The sequence below is a fragment of the Morone saxatilis genome, unplaced genomic scaffold (genome assembly GCF_004916995.1).
Source record: "Morone saxatilis isolate NCDOM2014 unplaced genomic scaffold, NCSU_SB_2.0 Contig18, whole genome shotgun sequence".
NCBI classification, from domain to species: domain Eukaryota; kingdom Metazoa; phylum Chordata; class Actinopteri; family Moronidae; genus Morone; species Morone saxatilis.
Window position 1 is genome coordinate 10,599,868 of NW_023339740.1, and position 13,259 is coordinate 10,613,126.

Consider the following 13,259-nt stretch of genomic DNA (forward strand, 5'->3'; position numbering starts at 1 on the left):
AATGGTCCCCCACACACAACGGATCATTGTGTGTTTGCATGTGAGTGCGAGTACTCACAGCAGACTCAGCCTCCTGCTTCTTCTTGGCAATGTCTGTGGCAGAGCTCTTCCTCTGCAGCTCCAGCTCTCTGAAAAGCACAGAGACACACAGAGCAGACATCAACAATCACCCACTGGGATTCACTGCGGAGGCTCTCTATGATGACAGTGTAAGTGTGAAAGAAACCCTGATAGTATACAACCAGTAACCCAGTAACAACCATGACCAAAATGTTGCATTTCTGCCCAAGTCAGGCCCGTGTAGGTGCCTTCTGATGGATATGACGTTTCCCAATCAAACTATATTCATCATTATGTTATAATGAACAGATTAACATGTGAGGTTATGAGGATGGGAGGTGTACTAACTGCTCTTTCTGTGCTTGTGTATATGGGATGATGACCAGTCTGTGGATGGCCATGTAAAGCAGCAGGGGTCCCACAGTGGCGTAGAAGACGGCACTGGGCAGCAGCTGATCTGTCAGGTGGACTGGAAACAGGTATGTTTGACTGGCACGCGCCAACCTGCATGGAAACACCAGCAGAAATACACACACACAGACACAGACACACACACACACACACACACACAGACACACACAGACATACATCAGATAATTATGCAGGGAGATAAGGGCCCAGAGAAGAGTGAGATCATATTTTGGGTTGGCCAGTACTTGATCTTGAGTGTGACTCCCTGAGGGACCCCGATGCTGACAGTGGCTGACAGGACACTGTGTCGGCTGATCTTCCTCTCAGCTCCATATTCCACTACAGTACCAAACCAGCCTGTCCTGCAAAGGGAGGAGCACAGAAATGAGCAGAGACCATTAGAGTTAGACAGCTACAGTGGGACAGAGTAAATTACAGCTTTATCTCCTGCAGCTCTGTTAATGCTGCATATGTCTTGTCATCGTCTCTACCCTGGAAAGTACTTTGTGTTTTTTTCTTGAAAATGTGCTCTATAAATAAACTATTATTGTTGTCTGAAATGTTAAGGGACCAGTATGTAGGATTTAATGGCGTCTAGAGGTGTAGTTGCAGATTTTAACTCCCTCGCTATACCCTCCCCTTCCAAGCGTGGAGGAGAGACTACAGTGGCTGCAAAATGCGCAGAAAACACAAACGCCCCAATCTAGAGCCAGTGTTTGGTTTGTCCATTCTTGGCTACAGTAGAAACATGGCACTTAAACATAGCGGCCTGTGTGGAAGGTGACCTGTGGCATCTGTAGACATTGCTCTCTAAGGTAACAAAAACTCCTATTTTCAGGTGATTATGCACTAATGAAAACATAACTAGGCATATTATATTCAATTTCTGCCAATAGTTACACAGTGGGCTTAAGAAGAAGTTAAAAACATTTTAAATGACATGTTTAAAGCGCACCCCCATGTTAATGAAATACGTGATTTTCAGGTCACATAATTAAATTTAATAAGTTTATACGGGGTGTCTGATATCTCAGGCCATAAAGCTAAAAAAAACATTGTTGTACACAAATGATCACACAATAGTATGTTTATGATCTTGACATAACTAGGAATTGAAAAGACAACCTTCTTTCATGTAATTACAAAACATTTTTTCACGATGTCAAGAGAAAAAATCTTGTTATGTAACAATAATGTTACAATTCTCTTGCAATAACAAGAAAATTTAATTAAAAACCACTTCAAATCCTTCCAGTCTCTTAAAGAATAACTTAATACCAGGCAGAAAGCCAGTGTTTCCAGTGTTCCTCAGGAAGGAAATTTCTGCAACTAATAAACAGAAATTTTTATTTTATAGCTGTATTTTTGCACAGCATCTGTGTGATAAACCAGTTTATATTCACAGGGTATAAGTCCTTTGAAACAGGATAAGCAGACAGACGTACTTCACAGAGCCTTTAACTTTAGTCTGGTCTTCATCCTGGAATTTGTACTGGTAGCTCATCATCAGGTAGGAGTGAGGCACACCCAGCTGGAAGAGGTGGGATTGGGAGATAATTTAGTAATTTAGTATACAGATAATAAATAGCAAATCTCAGGTTTTAGGTAAATCAGATTTCAGTTACAGTACAAACCATATTGCCTATATTAACAGCAGGCTTGAGCTTGTGTTGTCTTTACCTGCAGAGCTAAAGTAAAGTGGCTGCTCTTTGTGTCTCGGACCAGGCTGGTGGTCATGGCGCTGTTGGGCCCCCAGCGCCACTGCAGATAACCCATGGTGTTCTGGTCCAGGTGGCGTGCCGTCATCAGAGAACAGCTGGGCCGCAAACCTCGAGGAGAGAACTGCAAACCGCACTGGGCTGTCAAGAAACTGAGAAAAAGAGAGGAGATAAAAATAAAGAACATTCAAGAGATGGAGAATGCTGTTCATATGTTGACATAGTATGTATGTACATATCAAACAGCCCGGCCTTACCATCGCGGAGTGACGTTGCGAAACACCTTTAATCCAAGGAGAGGTCCAAGTATGTCTCCTGCACCAAACTCCAGCTGTAGAGACAAATACACAGACAAGTGATTGCAGATGGGCAGGTCTGTGCCAAAATGACTGCCTCTGTAGGCTGTAGTTTATAATTGTGCTTTATAAATTGCATGCACTTTGTAGTCTTTGTGTGTGTGTGTGTGTGTGTGTGTGTGCGTACCTCTCCCCAGCCCTTGGCTGACGTAACCCTTCGTACGGTCATGTTAATGTTGCCCCCTCCATTCCCATTGTGTGTAGAGAGCGAACCAGACAAAACCGCTGTGTCAGAGTTTGTCAAAGGAGCCTGAAGAAAGATATGAAAGTTGTGCCTGATAAAACAGAGAATAATAGAGTGACCCTGGCACAGGTAGGCAGCTGTGTGGAAGGTAAATGCTAAGTGAGTGTGTGTTTTCTTGTACCTCTATGGACTGGGAAATGTGCATCTTGTTGATTTCAATATGAGGAAACCCTCCTCCTGGCATCTCTTCAAAGTCCTCATCATAGCGGTCAAACAGGTCCGTTGCATCCACACCCACACTGATGGTGCCCTGAATAATGAGGGAGTAAGTGAAGTGATTGACAGAATTAATTAAGAAAAAAAAGAAAAGGGTGAGGGACACAATGAAAAGAACGTGGAAACCACCCACAGTCAAAACTGATTTGTGGTACACAATGTATTTCATAATCTAATGCATAGAAGTGGTGATCCACACAAGAAATACAGTGAGTTAGTCTTGCTCTTGAAATCTGATATTAAGATGTTTGAAATCTTAGCTCTAAGTATTGATTTGTCTGGTGGTCAGTATTTAACTGTTACTATTGACACGTTATGATCTCTTATCTCAATTACATTCTTGGTAGGTCATTTGAATTGGCTTTCACTAGTGTCTGATGATTTTAAAGCTCAATGTTTGTCTTTTAATCTCACCAGTGAAAGCCCCACACATCCTAACCCTAGATGTTTAGACAAATCATCTCTTATTCATCTTTTAATTACCAATATTCTGCATAAATATTCTACAACAAGGTCTCTGCTAATGATCTAAGTGATCACTGTGTGGTTGGTGCTATTAGGGGCACCAGAATCCCATACTAAGCCTTGTTCAGAAAAGAAAATGTAAGCACTTTATTGAGCAAGCTTTCCTTCATGATTAATTTTGTTTTAAATGGGACCATATAATTGGTTTGGTAATGTCGACCTTGCTTAGAAATATTTTTATGAAAGTTTTTTTTATAAACAAACCTGCTGCTATTGTTCAGGACCGTGAAAGCCCCTGGTTCACGTCACCTCTTACACAAGAGGAATCAGCTTTGGGCCGACATGATGAAATCTGGCTTTGAGGCTGTCAACTACGTAATCGCTGCACCGCTTCCATCAAAAAGGCTAAAAGCGATTATTATTTATCACAAACTACAGACAGTCTAAATGACCCGAGGAGATTTTGGCAAACCATAAAATCTCTTTCTGCCAACTCTTGCTCCTCAGAGCCGCCTCAGAATATTATGATAATATTATGATATTATATTATAATAATGTTGTTGATTTCATCCCTGTGTCAAATAAATCTGAGATGCTTAATTGTTTCAACAAACATTTTTATAGCATCCAGCTATTTGTTTGGGACATTATCTGACAGCAAATCACCCACTTCCTCCCCTCTGCCTGCCAATCATGCCTCCAATAGCCACACTTTCTCCTTCAACCCCTTCTCTGTTAGGGAAGTTTATAAGGCCTTAAAGGACATAGACCCTAGAAAATAGGCGGGCCCTTTTCTTCTTACGCTTGGCTACAGATATTATGACTAATCCAGTGTTGTTCATTTATAATCATTTTATACAAAACAATGTAATTTGTGATGCTTGAAAAACTGCCTATGTTCTCCCCTTTATTCCAAGGTGGTGATTCCACAGTGTTGAATAACTACAGACCCATTTCCAAGCTCTCTATTATCCCTGAAAGGCTGGTGAAAGAACAGACCAAGATATACATGTGCGTTAACAACACTTTTCCTGCTCACCAGTCTGATTTTAAGAAGCAGCACATTATCGTAACTGCTGCCATGAAGGTAGTAAATGATATTGTGGGAGCCTTGGAGCCAATAACTATTGCGCTACCCTTTTTATTGGGTTTGAGATTATCAGATATATGCCTCTCAGACCAAGCTGTTGGTTAGTTGTAACCGTAAGCAGCGTGTGCAGTTTAGTATTCTTTCCTCCAGCTTTATAGTGTAATCAAAGGTGTGCCACAAGGTTCAGTTTTAGGACCAATCTTTTTCACTATTAATGCAAATCCTGTGGGTCAAATTATCAATGCATCTGTACATATTTATGTCGATTATACTATTGTATATCGTTGCTGCCACTTTCTCGTCTCTCCTCACGGTCCTCCGAGACGCATAATCCGTTGTAAACCCCTCACACACAACTACTATGTATTTTAACTGGTCAACATTATCCATGTGCAGAACTTTGCACTGGTATAACTTCAATTATAAATCATATTTCTTTAACAATTTTAGATGTCAACATAATCAGTGCTGCTATAGCCTGCACTCCCAGGGCTTCATCATTCTCTCCATCCCCTCAGTCTGTATAGAGTTTGTTAAGAAAGGACCTCCTCCTACTCTGCACCCCCAACCTGGAACACGCTACAGCAGGAACTGAAGCTGTCCAGCATTATTCCCCTCAGGGATTTTAAACTACTTTTACAAAATCTGGAGAGAACATCTGCGGGGGTTTGTTCTTGTACAGTATTAGAAATTGGACTACTACTTCTGCACTCTGTACTCTGTTTTGTCTCTGTATGTAATATCCTGTCTGTAACTTTGTGTTGTATTACTGCTGTCATCTAGACAAGGTCTCTCTTGAGAATGAGACCCTGTTTCTCAATTACCTGTCTAAATAAAGGTTAAATAAATATGTTTTAAAAAAGTTGACAAAGGAATGTGGTGTAATTGTGAGTGAGGAAACCTTGGGGTTAGTTCTTTGCTGCAGTCTCCTCTCTTCTCGTTCTCTCTGCAGCCTTTCGTACTCCTCTCGAATTTCTGCTGGAGTTCTCTTCCTCTCCACCACCTACACAGCATCAACAGCATCAAATATTGGTAGTGAAGACACGTTTATACTGTATGTATAATGTAACAGCAAAACCACTCAACCTTAAGACAAAAAGGTTATGTTAGGCAGAATAAATACCTCCCAGCCTTCCACCTCCAGCCCTTTCTTCCCAAAGATGTCATAGATGGCTCTGGAGTGAGCATCACTTAGCACTGAGGGAAATAACAGTTCAGTTTATATATGGTTTTTTGTCTGTTTCCCTGCCCTGGTCCGATTTAATACAATCAATTTTTCAGTTGAACGGCAATAAAAATGTTCAAGTAAATGGTCTTATTTCCATTCGGTGTATAGACCTGCAAGCGTCCTCACCTTCATATGCCTGGTGCACCTGGTTGAAGAGCTGTTCAGCCTGGCCTTTGAGCTCGGGGTCTCGATGTTTGTCAGGGTGGTAGAGCATACACAGCCTCCGATATGACGCCTTTAGCTCCTCCAATGTAGCCTGTGACAAGAGAGAGAGGACAGGTCTCACTCCTGAGCAGGGGCTGCAACTAACAATTCATTCAATTATTGATTCATCTGCCAAATACTTTGATTAATCTATTTAGTATTTGGTCTGTAAAAGACAGAAAAGGTGAGTTCTTCAAATTGGTCATTCCTGTCCAAACAACAGACACATTAAAGCAGAAAATCTTCACATTTAAGAGGCTGGAACCAGCCAACCATTTGGTTGCATTTCAGCTTGAAAATAGCTGATTATTAAAACGGTTGCAGACTGATTTTCACTCAGTTGACTAATCAGTTAATCGACATATCATTTCAGCTCCACTCCTGAGTGCTCACACAACACTGATGCATTATAGCATCCTATCTTTTTTTAAAGCAATGGAAAAACAGCTACCAGTGCAGTGACATTAAATGGATTAAAGGGAATTACTGGTGTGATAACGTACTTCCTGTTAGGCTATATTGTCAGTAACTACCTAATGGGACCTGACGTTACCCAGTTGAACCAGTCAGGCCTCTCAAGTCTCCCCTGTTCAATGAAAGCTGAGATTTGAGAAGGTGCTCATCAGTGCAGTCAGAATAAAGTGTTAAACACTGCATGCATTCAGGTGAAGTATCTAGGTGTCCTGGTTGTTCATGCCCCTGCACCGTTAACCGGTCTCCACCTCCACGGAGGATGGTGCAGATGAACATCACCGTTATTCAACTGAGGGGTGATGCACCGACTGCAGAGCACTTCCTCAATGGGAATCTACCGGATAGTCACGGCGAATCGTCCGCCACCATTCTGCGTCAGTGTAAAACCGAATAAAGCGTACCTCTTTCCTGACGTTGAGCAGAGAGTAGTAGTCCTGGTTATTAAACTCAAAATCATCATCTAAGGACGCCGCCATGTTTGCGTTTGGTCCGGTTCCGCCCACCGTCCACAGCTCTGGAAGATCATTGGTTCACCACACCGGGAGCGGAAGTTGTGGTGTCGCCCTCTGCTGGTTGTTGCGTTTGAGGGAGAGGGAGAGGGGAGGGAGAGAGGGAGAGAGGGGGGGGAGACAGAGGGAGGGAGAGAGAGAGAGGGGGGGAGAGAGAGAGAGAGAGAGAGAGCTGACGCCTCCATATATGAAGAAAAACGACTGTGAGAAGTGTTTTACCCTTTCAGCAGGTATTTTGTTTGTTGGTTTGTAAACACAACAACATCCGTCATTGCGTGTTTACTTTCTTTTGTTAGTCGTCTCGTCCAACCGTTAACACCGTTAACCGTTAATGTTCATGTAAATCAGCTGAGACCAGTGTAACTAACGATAATATAGTATCACTATTAACAATGTTATATCAAAGTCTAAGTTATAATGACGATTTATTTTCTTTTATAATCTTACATGTCTGACCTGGTGGAAACTATAACCTGTTTAATCTGCTTGAGGCTCCTGGGGGCCCATTAACGCCCTGTTTCTGCCCTGTTAGGTGGCCCTAGATTTGCTGTGAGGTACTTTGATTAAACATAAATTAATTTAGGAATATGGAATATGAAATTCAAGAATATTGAATATTAAAAGCCTATTAACTTTGATTAAACATACATTCATTTAGTAATATGGAATATTGAAACCCTATCAATGGCGGTGTTAAAACTAGATTTTGACACTTATAGGTAGTTATTAGGACACCATTGTGCTTTAATAATCCATTTTCACAAAATTGCTGATTTTAAAGAGAAGAAATTACCACTAATTAATTGCCACAATGTGAAGCTGTTCGGGCAGTTACCCAGTTAGGATAGTTTATAATCCAGCCTTGTTTCCTGTCTTCAGTTCATTTTCTCTCACTTTTGTCAGTTGTTGCAGAGATGGAAGAAGTATCTATAGATCTGTTACCTAACGTTACATAAGTACAAGTAGCAATATCACACAATAGCAAACATACTCCATTTAACCTACTAAAGTCTTAAAGTCAAAGTCAAAGTAGTAGTCAGGACTAGCTACACCATCATATGTTAATGCATGCATGCGTAATAATAGTACAATATTATAATAAATGATAATACAACACTGACTTGTACTTTTTGAATCTATTTTTTAGTACTTTAGTATTGAGTGAAAGATCTTCCACCACCATCTTATTATTGGATCATTGTGATGCATCAGCATGTGATTTAAGCTTGAATTTTAATTGGTGCTATGGTGGAAACACAAATAAAACGCAAATACTGTTAAGTAGCTTGATCTATAAAAATGTGTTTTATTCTTAGAAGCCCATCCTCTCCTCTAAATTAAAATAATCTAATCTTCAATCTGACAAGTACCAACTAACTATTATAGATGTCAGATGAAGGTAGTGGAGTAGGAAGTACAATAGTGTGTTTTTATGATTAAGACTCTGTTCCAAATATTTTAGTATAAATAACTCCAAACATCAGTAAATGTACTCACTCCCACTATACCACCTCTCAAAATAAGAGTTTACTTCCATGTTTTTGTTCATATATATTATAGTTTCCATGTAAAAGTTAGATCTGCCAACCTCAGCACTGAGCAGTAGTTGCAGGCTACAGCGTTGCTGTTTATATGAAATGAGAATTATTTTGTTGCACGTCTTTGCAGCATCTTTCCCCCCATCGGGAAAAAGGCGCACGGTTTTGAATGTTTGAATTAAACATATCTATTTTTTGGCAACATTATCTTATACAGTACACGTTCCTCATTGTCATTCATCCTGCTTGAACTCTGTCGGTGCCAAGAACCGTGTGTGCCTCTGCACTTAGAGGTTACGCAAATCATACGTAGCTGAGGACGAACCATTCAAAACCTCGGATTTTCATAAAGCGTGTCCACGGATTGTCTGTCAAAACAGGAGGCGTTGGTGCAAAGGCGACATCCTAGCCCGAGGCACAGCGTGACAGTGTGGGTTTCAAACAAGAGCACAATGGTCCCAGTTAAGCCCCACTATTTAAAACGATAGACTTCAATAAAACGGTGGTATCAGTGAGAATATTGTGATAGGTTCACGGTGAATTCTACTTCCTATGGGGGTATTACAACCAGAATACACCGATTTCCTGCTGGAGCCAAAACAGGCAACAGCAAATGGGGGGGGGGGGGGGGTATGTTTTTCATTTCACCTGTAAGTTTTCACCTGAGCTGGTCATCACTTCCAATTCATAACACGGCTCACAGAAAGTATATAGTGAGCCGCTCACAGCCCTGTGAGCGCCGTTGCGGAGCTGTCCTTTCACCACCTCGACTCTTCACACCACAACGCACTGACCAGCAGCCGCTGAGCCCGTCTAAAAATAACCTAACAAATACCTAAAACATCTCTCTCTGGCCACTTCTTACACTGGGATTCAAGAGGGCGTTCATAATTTATGGTGGACCCGACCTTGACATCGCTTCTCCTCAACAGTCCACCGGTTTGCGTTGGGAAAGAAACTGACTCGCGCAATTTGGCCCCATGGGTGACAGTAACGAATATGTGTGTGTAGCCTACGTTGTTGCGCCGCGTGTAAGTGTGTGAAGAGAGAGAGAGAGAGAGAACATGATGAGCATGATGATGATGCTGTGGGAAGGCTGTCAGGCTGTCCTCCGAAATACAACGTCGTTCAAGTTGACGTGAGAGGGGGAGATAGAGCGAGAACGTGCGCGTGTCACGTCAGGGTGGGGGGCCAGGCGGATAAAACGAGGGGATGGAGAGTTCCGCGAGTACCAATCACGGATCCCGCTGTCAATCTTCACTGTCCTGTCCAATTAGTGTTCGCTGGACGCGGCAGGTCGCCCCACCAACCTTCTTCTCAGCCCCGCCCCCCTCCTTGAGTGTCCTCTCTGTGACAGCGCGTGTCCCCCACCGCCCCACCACCTCCCACCACCACTAGGTCGAGCGAGGAGGGAGAGAAAAGAGGAGGAGAGGAGAGGGATGAGGCGCGCGGCGCGAAGGGGAAATGGCTGCCGAAAACAAGCCGGAAGGTAAGAGAGAAATAACGGTTTTTATTCGTGGTGGCAGAGTCCCGCTCTTCGGGGTTCAGACGAGGCAATGAAGGGACGGAGGCATAGAGGGGCAGAGAGATAACGGCAGGGCTTTCCCTTTCTTCTAGCCCGTCCCGAAAACACGGACGCTGCTGCTGCTGAACCAGCGACTGTGTGGAGCACGGTTAACCGACAGCAGATAAATAACGGGAGGAGAGTTGTCCTGTCGGTTGGCTCTGAGTGAGTCGGGATGGGTAGTTTTTCACCGTCCGATGCTCGCCAGCGTTTCCCCCGAGTAGCTGGTTTATGAGTGCTTCTGAAGCGTTTAGCATAAAAGGGATGGGGACGAGAGAGAGGATGAGAGAGGATGAGAGAGAGGATGAGAGAGGTTCACGCTGAAGGAATTCAGATGCTCTCCGTGCGTGCGCGCGCGCGCGTGTGTTTATCTGTCTATATTTCTCTTTAAGCACAAGATAGACCGTTGAATCGTGTGTTTCCTTTCCTGACTGGCACGCAACCTCCCACACTGTGTGCTGTGCATTTATTTAGTCACAGTCCAATATTGGCGTGCGTGTGTGTGTGCGTGTTTATGTTTGTGTTAATTGTGTGTTGATGTGTGCTTCTGGTTGCTAAGGCAGTGAAGGTGAGAATCGGGCTGCATTGGTTGAATGTGTGCGCGCGCGCGTGTGTGTGTGTGTCAGTTTTAGGTCATATCATGTATGAATCTAGTTTATATTTTTACTCCCTCAACTAAACTCTTGGGGTCATTATGGTCACACATACTTATTCATTTATGAATTATTTAGGGGATGATCAAAATCACCATGGCAATATTATCTCAACTCATGGGTTATTGAAATCTTTATTCTTTACTCAGTGTGTTTGACATTTGTTTATAAACATCTCCTGGTTGTTAGTCTCAGTACTGATGTCACAACCGCTGTATGTGTTGTTATGGGTGACACGCAGTTCGTCAGCAACTTAAGAGCTCAAACGACTTACAGCACTGAAATGATGCCGCAGACATCAGTTTCATTATTCTTAATGGATTCTTGTGATTCCTCCTCAGCAAAGTGAAACTGAACAAGGGACAGGAGGAGTCTTTAACCCCGTCTCCACTAGGGAGTGGTGCTGAGCAAGACTCAAAACGCGTAGTCTTTCGGAAAACCTGAACCACACAAATAGTGTCATACATCTCTGAAACACATTTTCAGGCATACGGCACTGAAAGTCAGACACACGTACACAAGCGTGCAGCCAAGCATGCGGAGTGTAGCCAGAGGCAAAGGGGAGACCGTAGATTGAGAGTCCCGTTGCGTGAAAAGACCTGAAGAACTGTGGATGAGACAGAAGGCCCATGGGCCAATCAGCAGGCACCGTACCACATCCATATAAAACCCATCCCTCTGCCCTTACTGAGCTGTACCTACTACACACACACACACGCAGTCACAGTACGAGAGTTTTTTGCCCATTGCCCTCTCAGTGTTACGTGTAGAGACGACATAATCATTTACAAGCCTTGGCCGTGCTGAATGAACGCCAAATGGAACGTAGGGGCAGCGGAGGGGGGAGACAGCTATCTACTCTCTCCATTCCCTGGCAGATGTGCGTGGCACTGATCAGCAGAGTACACTAGTGGGCATGAGAACAACATCCACCATATAGCATGGAAGACCATCTCCCTCTGCGCTGGTTGGTCTACTTTGTATCATAGCAACAGTGGTCAGGGAAACAGAGAAATGATGAGAGAGAAGAGAAACTAAAGCTGGGTACAAGTTAGTCACACACATGGAGGCAGTGTATCTACTGTGGCCAATCGATCAGGGGACACAATGGATGCAAGTTAGTGGATCAGAAAATGGATCAGCCCACATGCATATCACTTGGAGTTTTGTTTCTGGGCTTTAGAGGAGGAAGAATGAGGTGAGGTGTGCGACTGCCAAGGAAACCAAAGTCTGGAGCGTCTCCTAAATATGTCTCTGTCTCTGTCTCTGTCTCGCTCTGTCCCTCCCTTTGTAGGACTGAAGAAGATAAGAAATCCAGAGCGAATGGTCCGGATTGCTGTCGGTTACACAGGACACACCCCTCCCAAGAGTGACGACACTGACGCCAACAGTAAGAGACACACGAACACTCTCCACACGGTTTGGGCACGTGCACACACATTTGTCTGTAGCACAGGGTGACTCTGGGAGCAAGTATAAAAGCCTTCTGGCAGAATGATGTGATGCGGGAACTGAGGTCTCCTTCTCATCTGCTCTGTAACAGATCACACTTACACACACATACACTCACACACACACACACACAAAACAAACACACACTCTATTGCTGTGTCTCTCTGCTGAGACGTCATTCCAATTCAGCTCTGTTACACATCATGGTTATTCATGCATGCCAGTACAGTATTAGTGGGAACACACACACACGCACGCACACACACACACACGCTACTGCACATAGAGAGAAGGCAGAGCTTACTTTGGCTATCAGTAGTTTATTGTCATACCTAATCTGTACACATGGCATTATGTATCTATAATCCTCAACGGGGCTGGTTAAACTAGAAGTGAGATGGAGTGTGTAATCTGGGGTCGCCGCGTGGTCGTGTACATGAGCACGTCCGTCCTGTGCGCGCGTGTGATCACCGCGGTGTGTTAGGGGGACTATGAAGGCAATGATTGCTTTGATTGGTTATTGATTTTAGAGGACATGACGCAGATGCATGTCTCTGCCCCCGTGTGTGTGTGTGTGTATGTTAGGGGGACAAATTGGAGGAAAATAAACAGATGTGAGGAGGAGCAGACAGACATGCTGCTTAGTGAGGTGCTGGTGGTGGGGGTTTTGGGTATAGCGGGGGAAGGTATGTCAAAGCACCCCTCCAACACACACACGCGCACGCACGCACACACACGCACACGCACACACACGTCGCCGTTTTCATTGAAAAAGGAGCAGATGGCCTCATACCTGCACCAGACCCTCTTATTTTGTTAAGAGTGATGAGAGGAAACGATGCCGTCACAAAATAGCAAACAGAGAATCAAGATACAATCTTAAAAACAATAGAAGAGAATAGAAGAGAATAGAACAGAGAGTTCTGTTTGGGATGGCTGTTTAATATGAGCTGAGACTTCCCGAGCCTATCCCTGTCTCCTATCTGTTCTCACGTCCCAGCTGGAGGATTACTGGAGGAAAAGTTTATCAGCAGAATGATAAAATTAGCATGCACGCCCATCTCTCTATACCCCCCC

General features: G+C 43.6%; 2 protein-coding genes across 2 annotated transcripts in view; one reads left to right on the plus strand and one right to left on the minus strand.

Moving 5' to 3' along the window:
* The window catches only part of LOC118327851 (dnaJ homolog subfamily C member 11), a 10,207-nt gene extending 3,219 nt beyond the window's left edge, over window positions 1-6,988 (minus strand). Inside the window, exons 1-12 of the mRNA XM_035661340.1 lie at window positions 6,868-6,988; window positions 5,915-6,044; window positions 5,684-5,757; window positions 5,462-5,563; window positions 2,911-3,039; window positions 2,673-2,795; window positions 2,447-2,520; window positions 2,152-2,341; window positions 1,917-2,002; window positions 717-833; window positions 409-564; window positions 35-128 (exon numbers count right to left, since the gene is read on the minus strand). Coding sequence (XP_035517233.1) covers window positions 35-128; window positions 409-564; window positions 717-833; window positions 1,917-2,002; window positions 2,152-2,341; window positions 2,447-2,520; window positions 2,673-2,795; window positions 2,911-3,039; window positions 5,462-5,563; window positions 5,684-5,757; window positions 5,915-6,044; window positions 6,868-6,942 — 1,350 coding nt within the window. The 5' untranslated portion in view covers window positions 6,943-6,988. The remainder of the gene's footprint in view (window positions 1-34; window positions 129-408; window positions 565-716; window positions 834-1,916; window positions 2,003-2,151; window positions 2,342-2,446; window positions 2,521-2,672; window positions 2,796-2,910; window positions 3,040-5,461; window positions 5,564-5,683; window positions 5,758-5,914; window positions 6,045-6,867) is intronic.
* A 2,968-nt stretch (window positions 6,989-9,956) lies between these two features.
* Window positions 9,957-13,259, plus strand: part of LOC118328106 (calmodulin-binding transcription activator 1-like) — a 47,568-nt gene continuing 44,265 nt past the window's right edge. Inside the window, exons 1-2 of the mRNA XM_035661711.1 lie at window positions 9,957-10,002; window positions 12,025-12,120. Of these exons, the coding sequence (XP_035517604.1) occupies window positions 9,978-10,002; window positions 12,025-12,120 (121 nt within the window). The 5' untranslated portion in view covers window positions 9,957-9,977. The remainder of the gene's footprint in view (window positions 10,003-12,024; window positions 12,121-13,259) is intronic.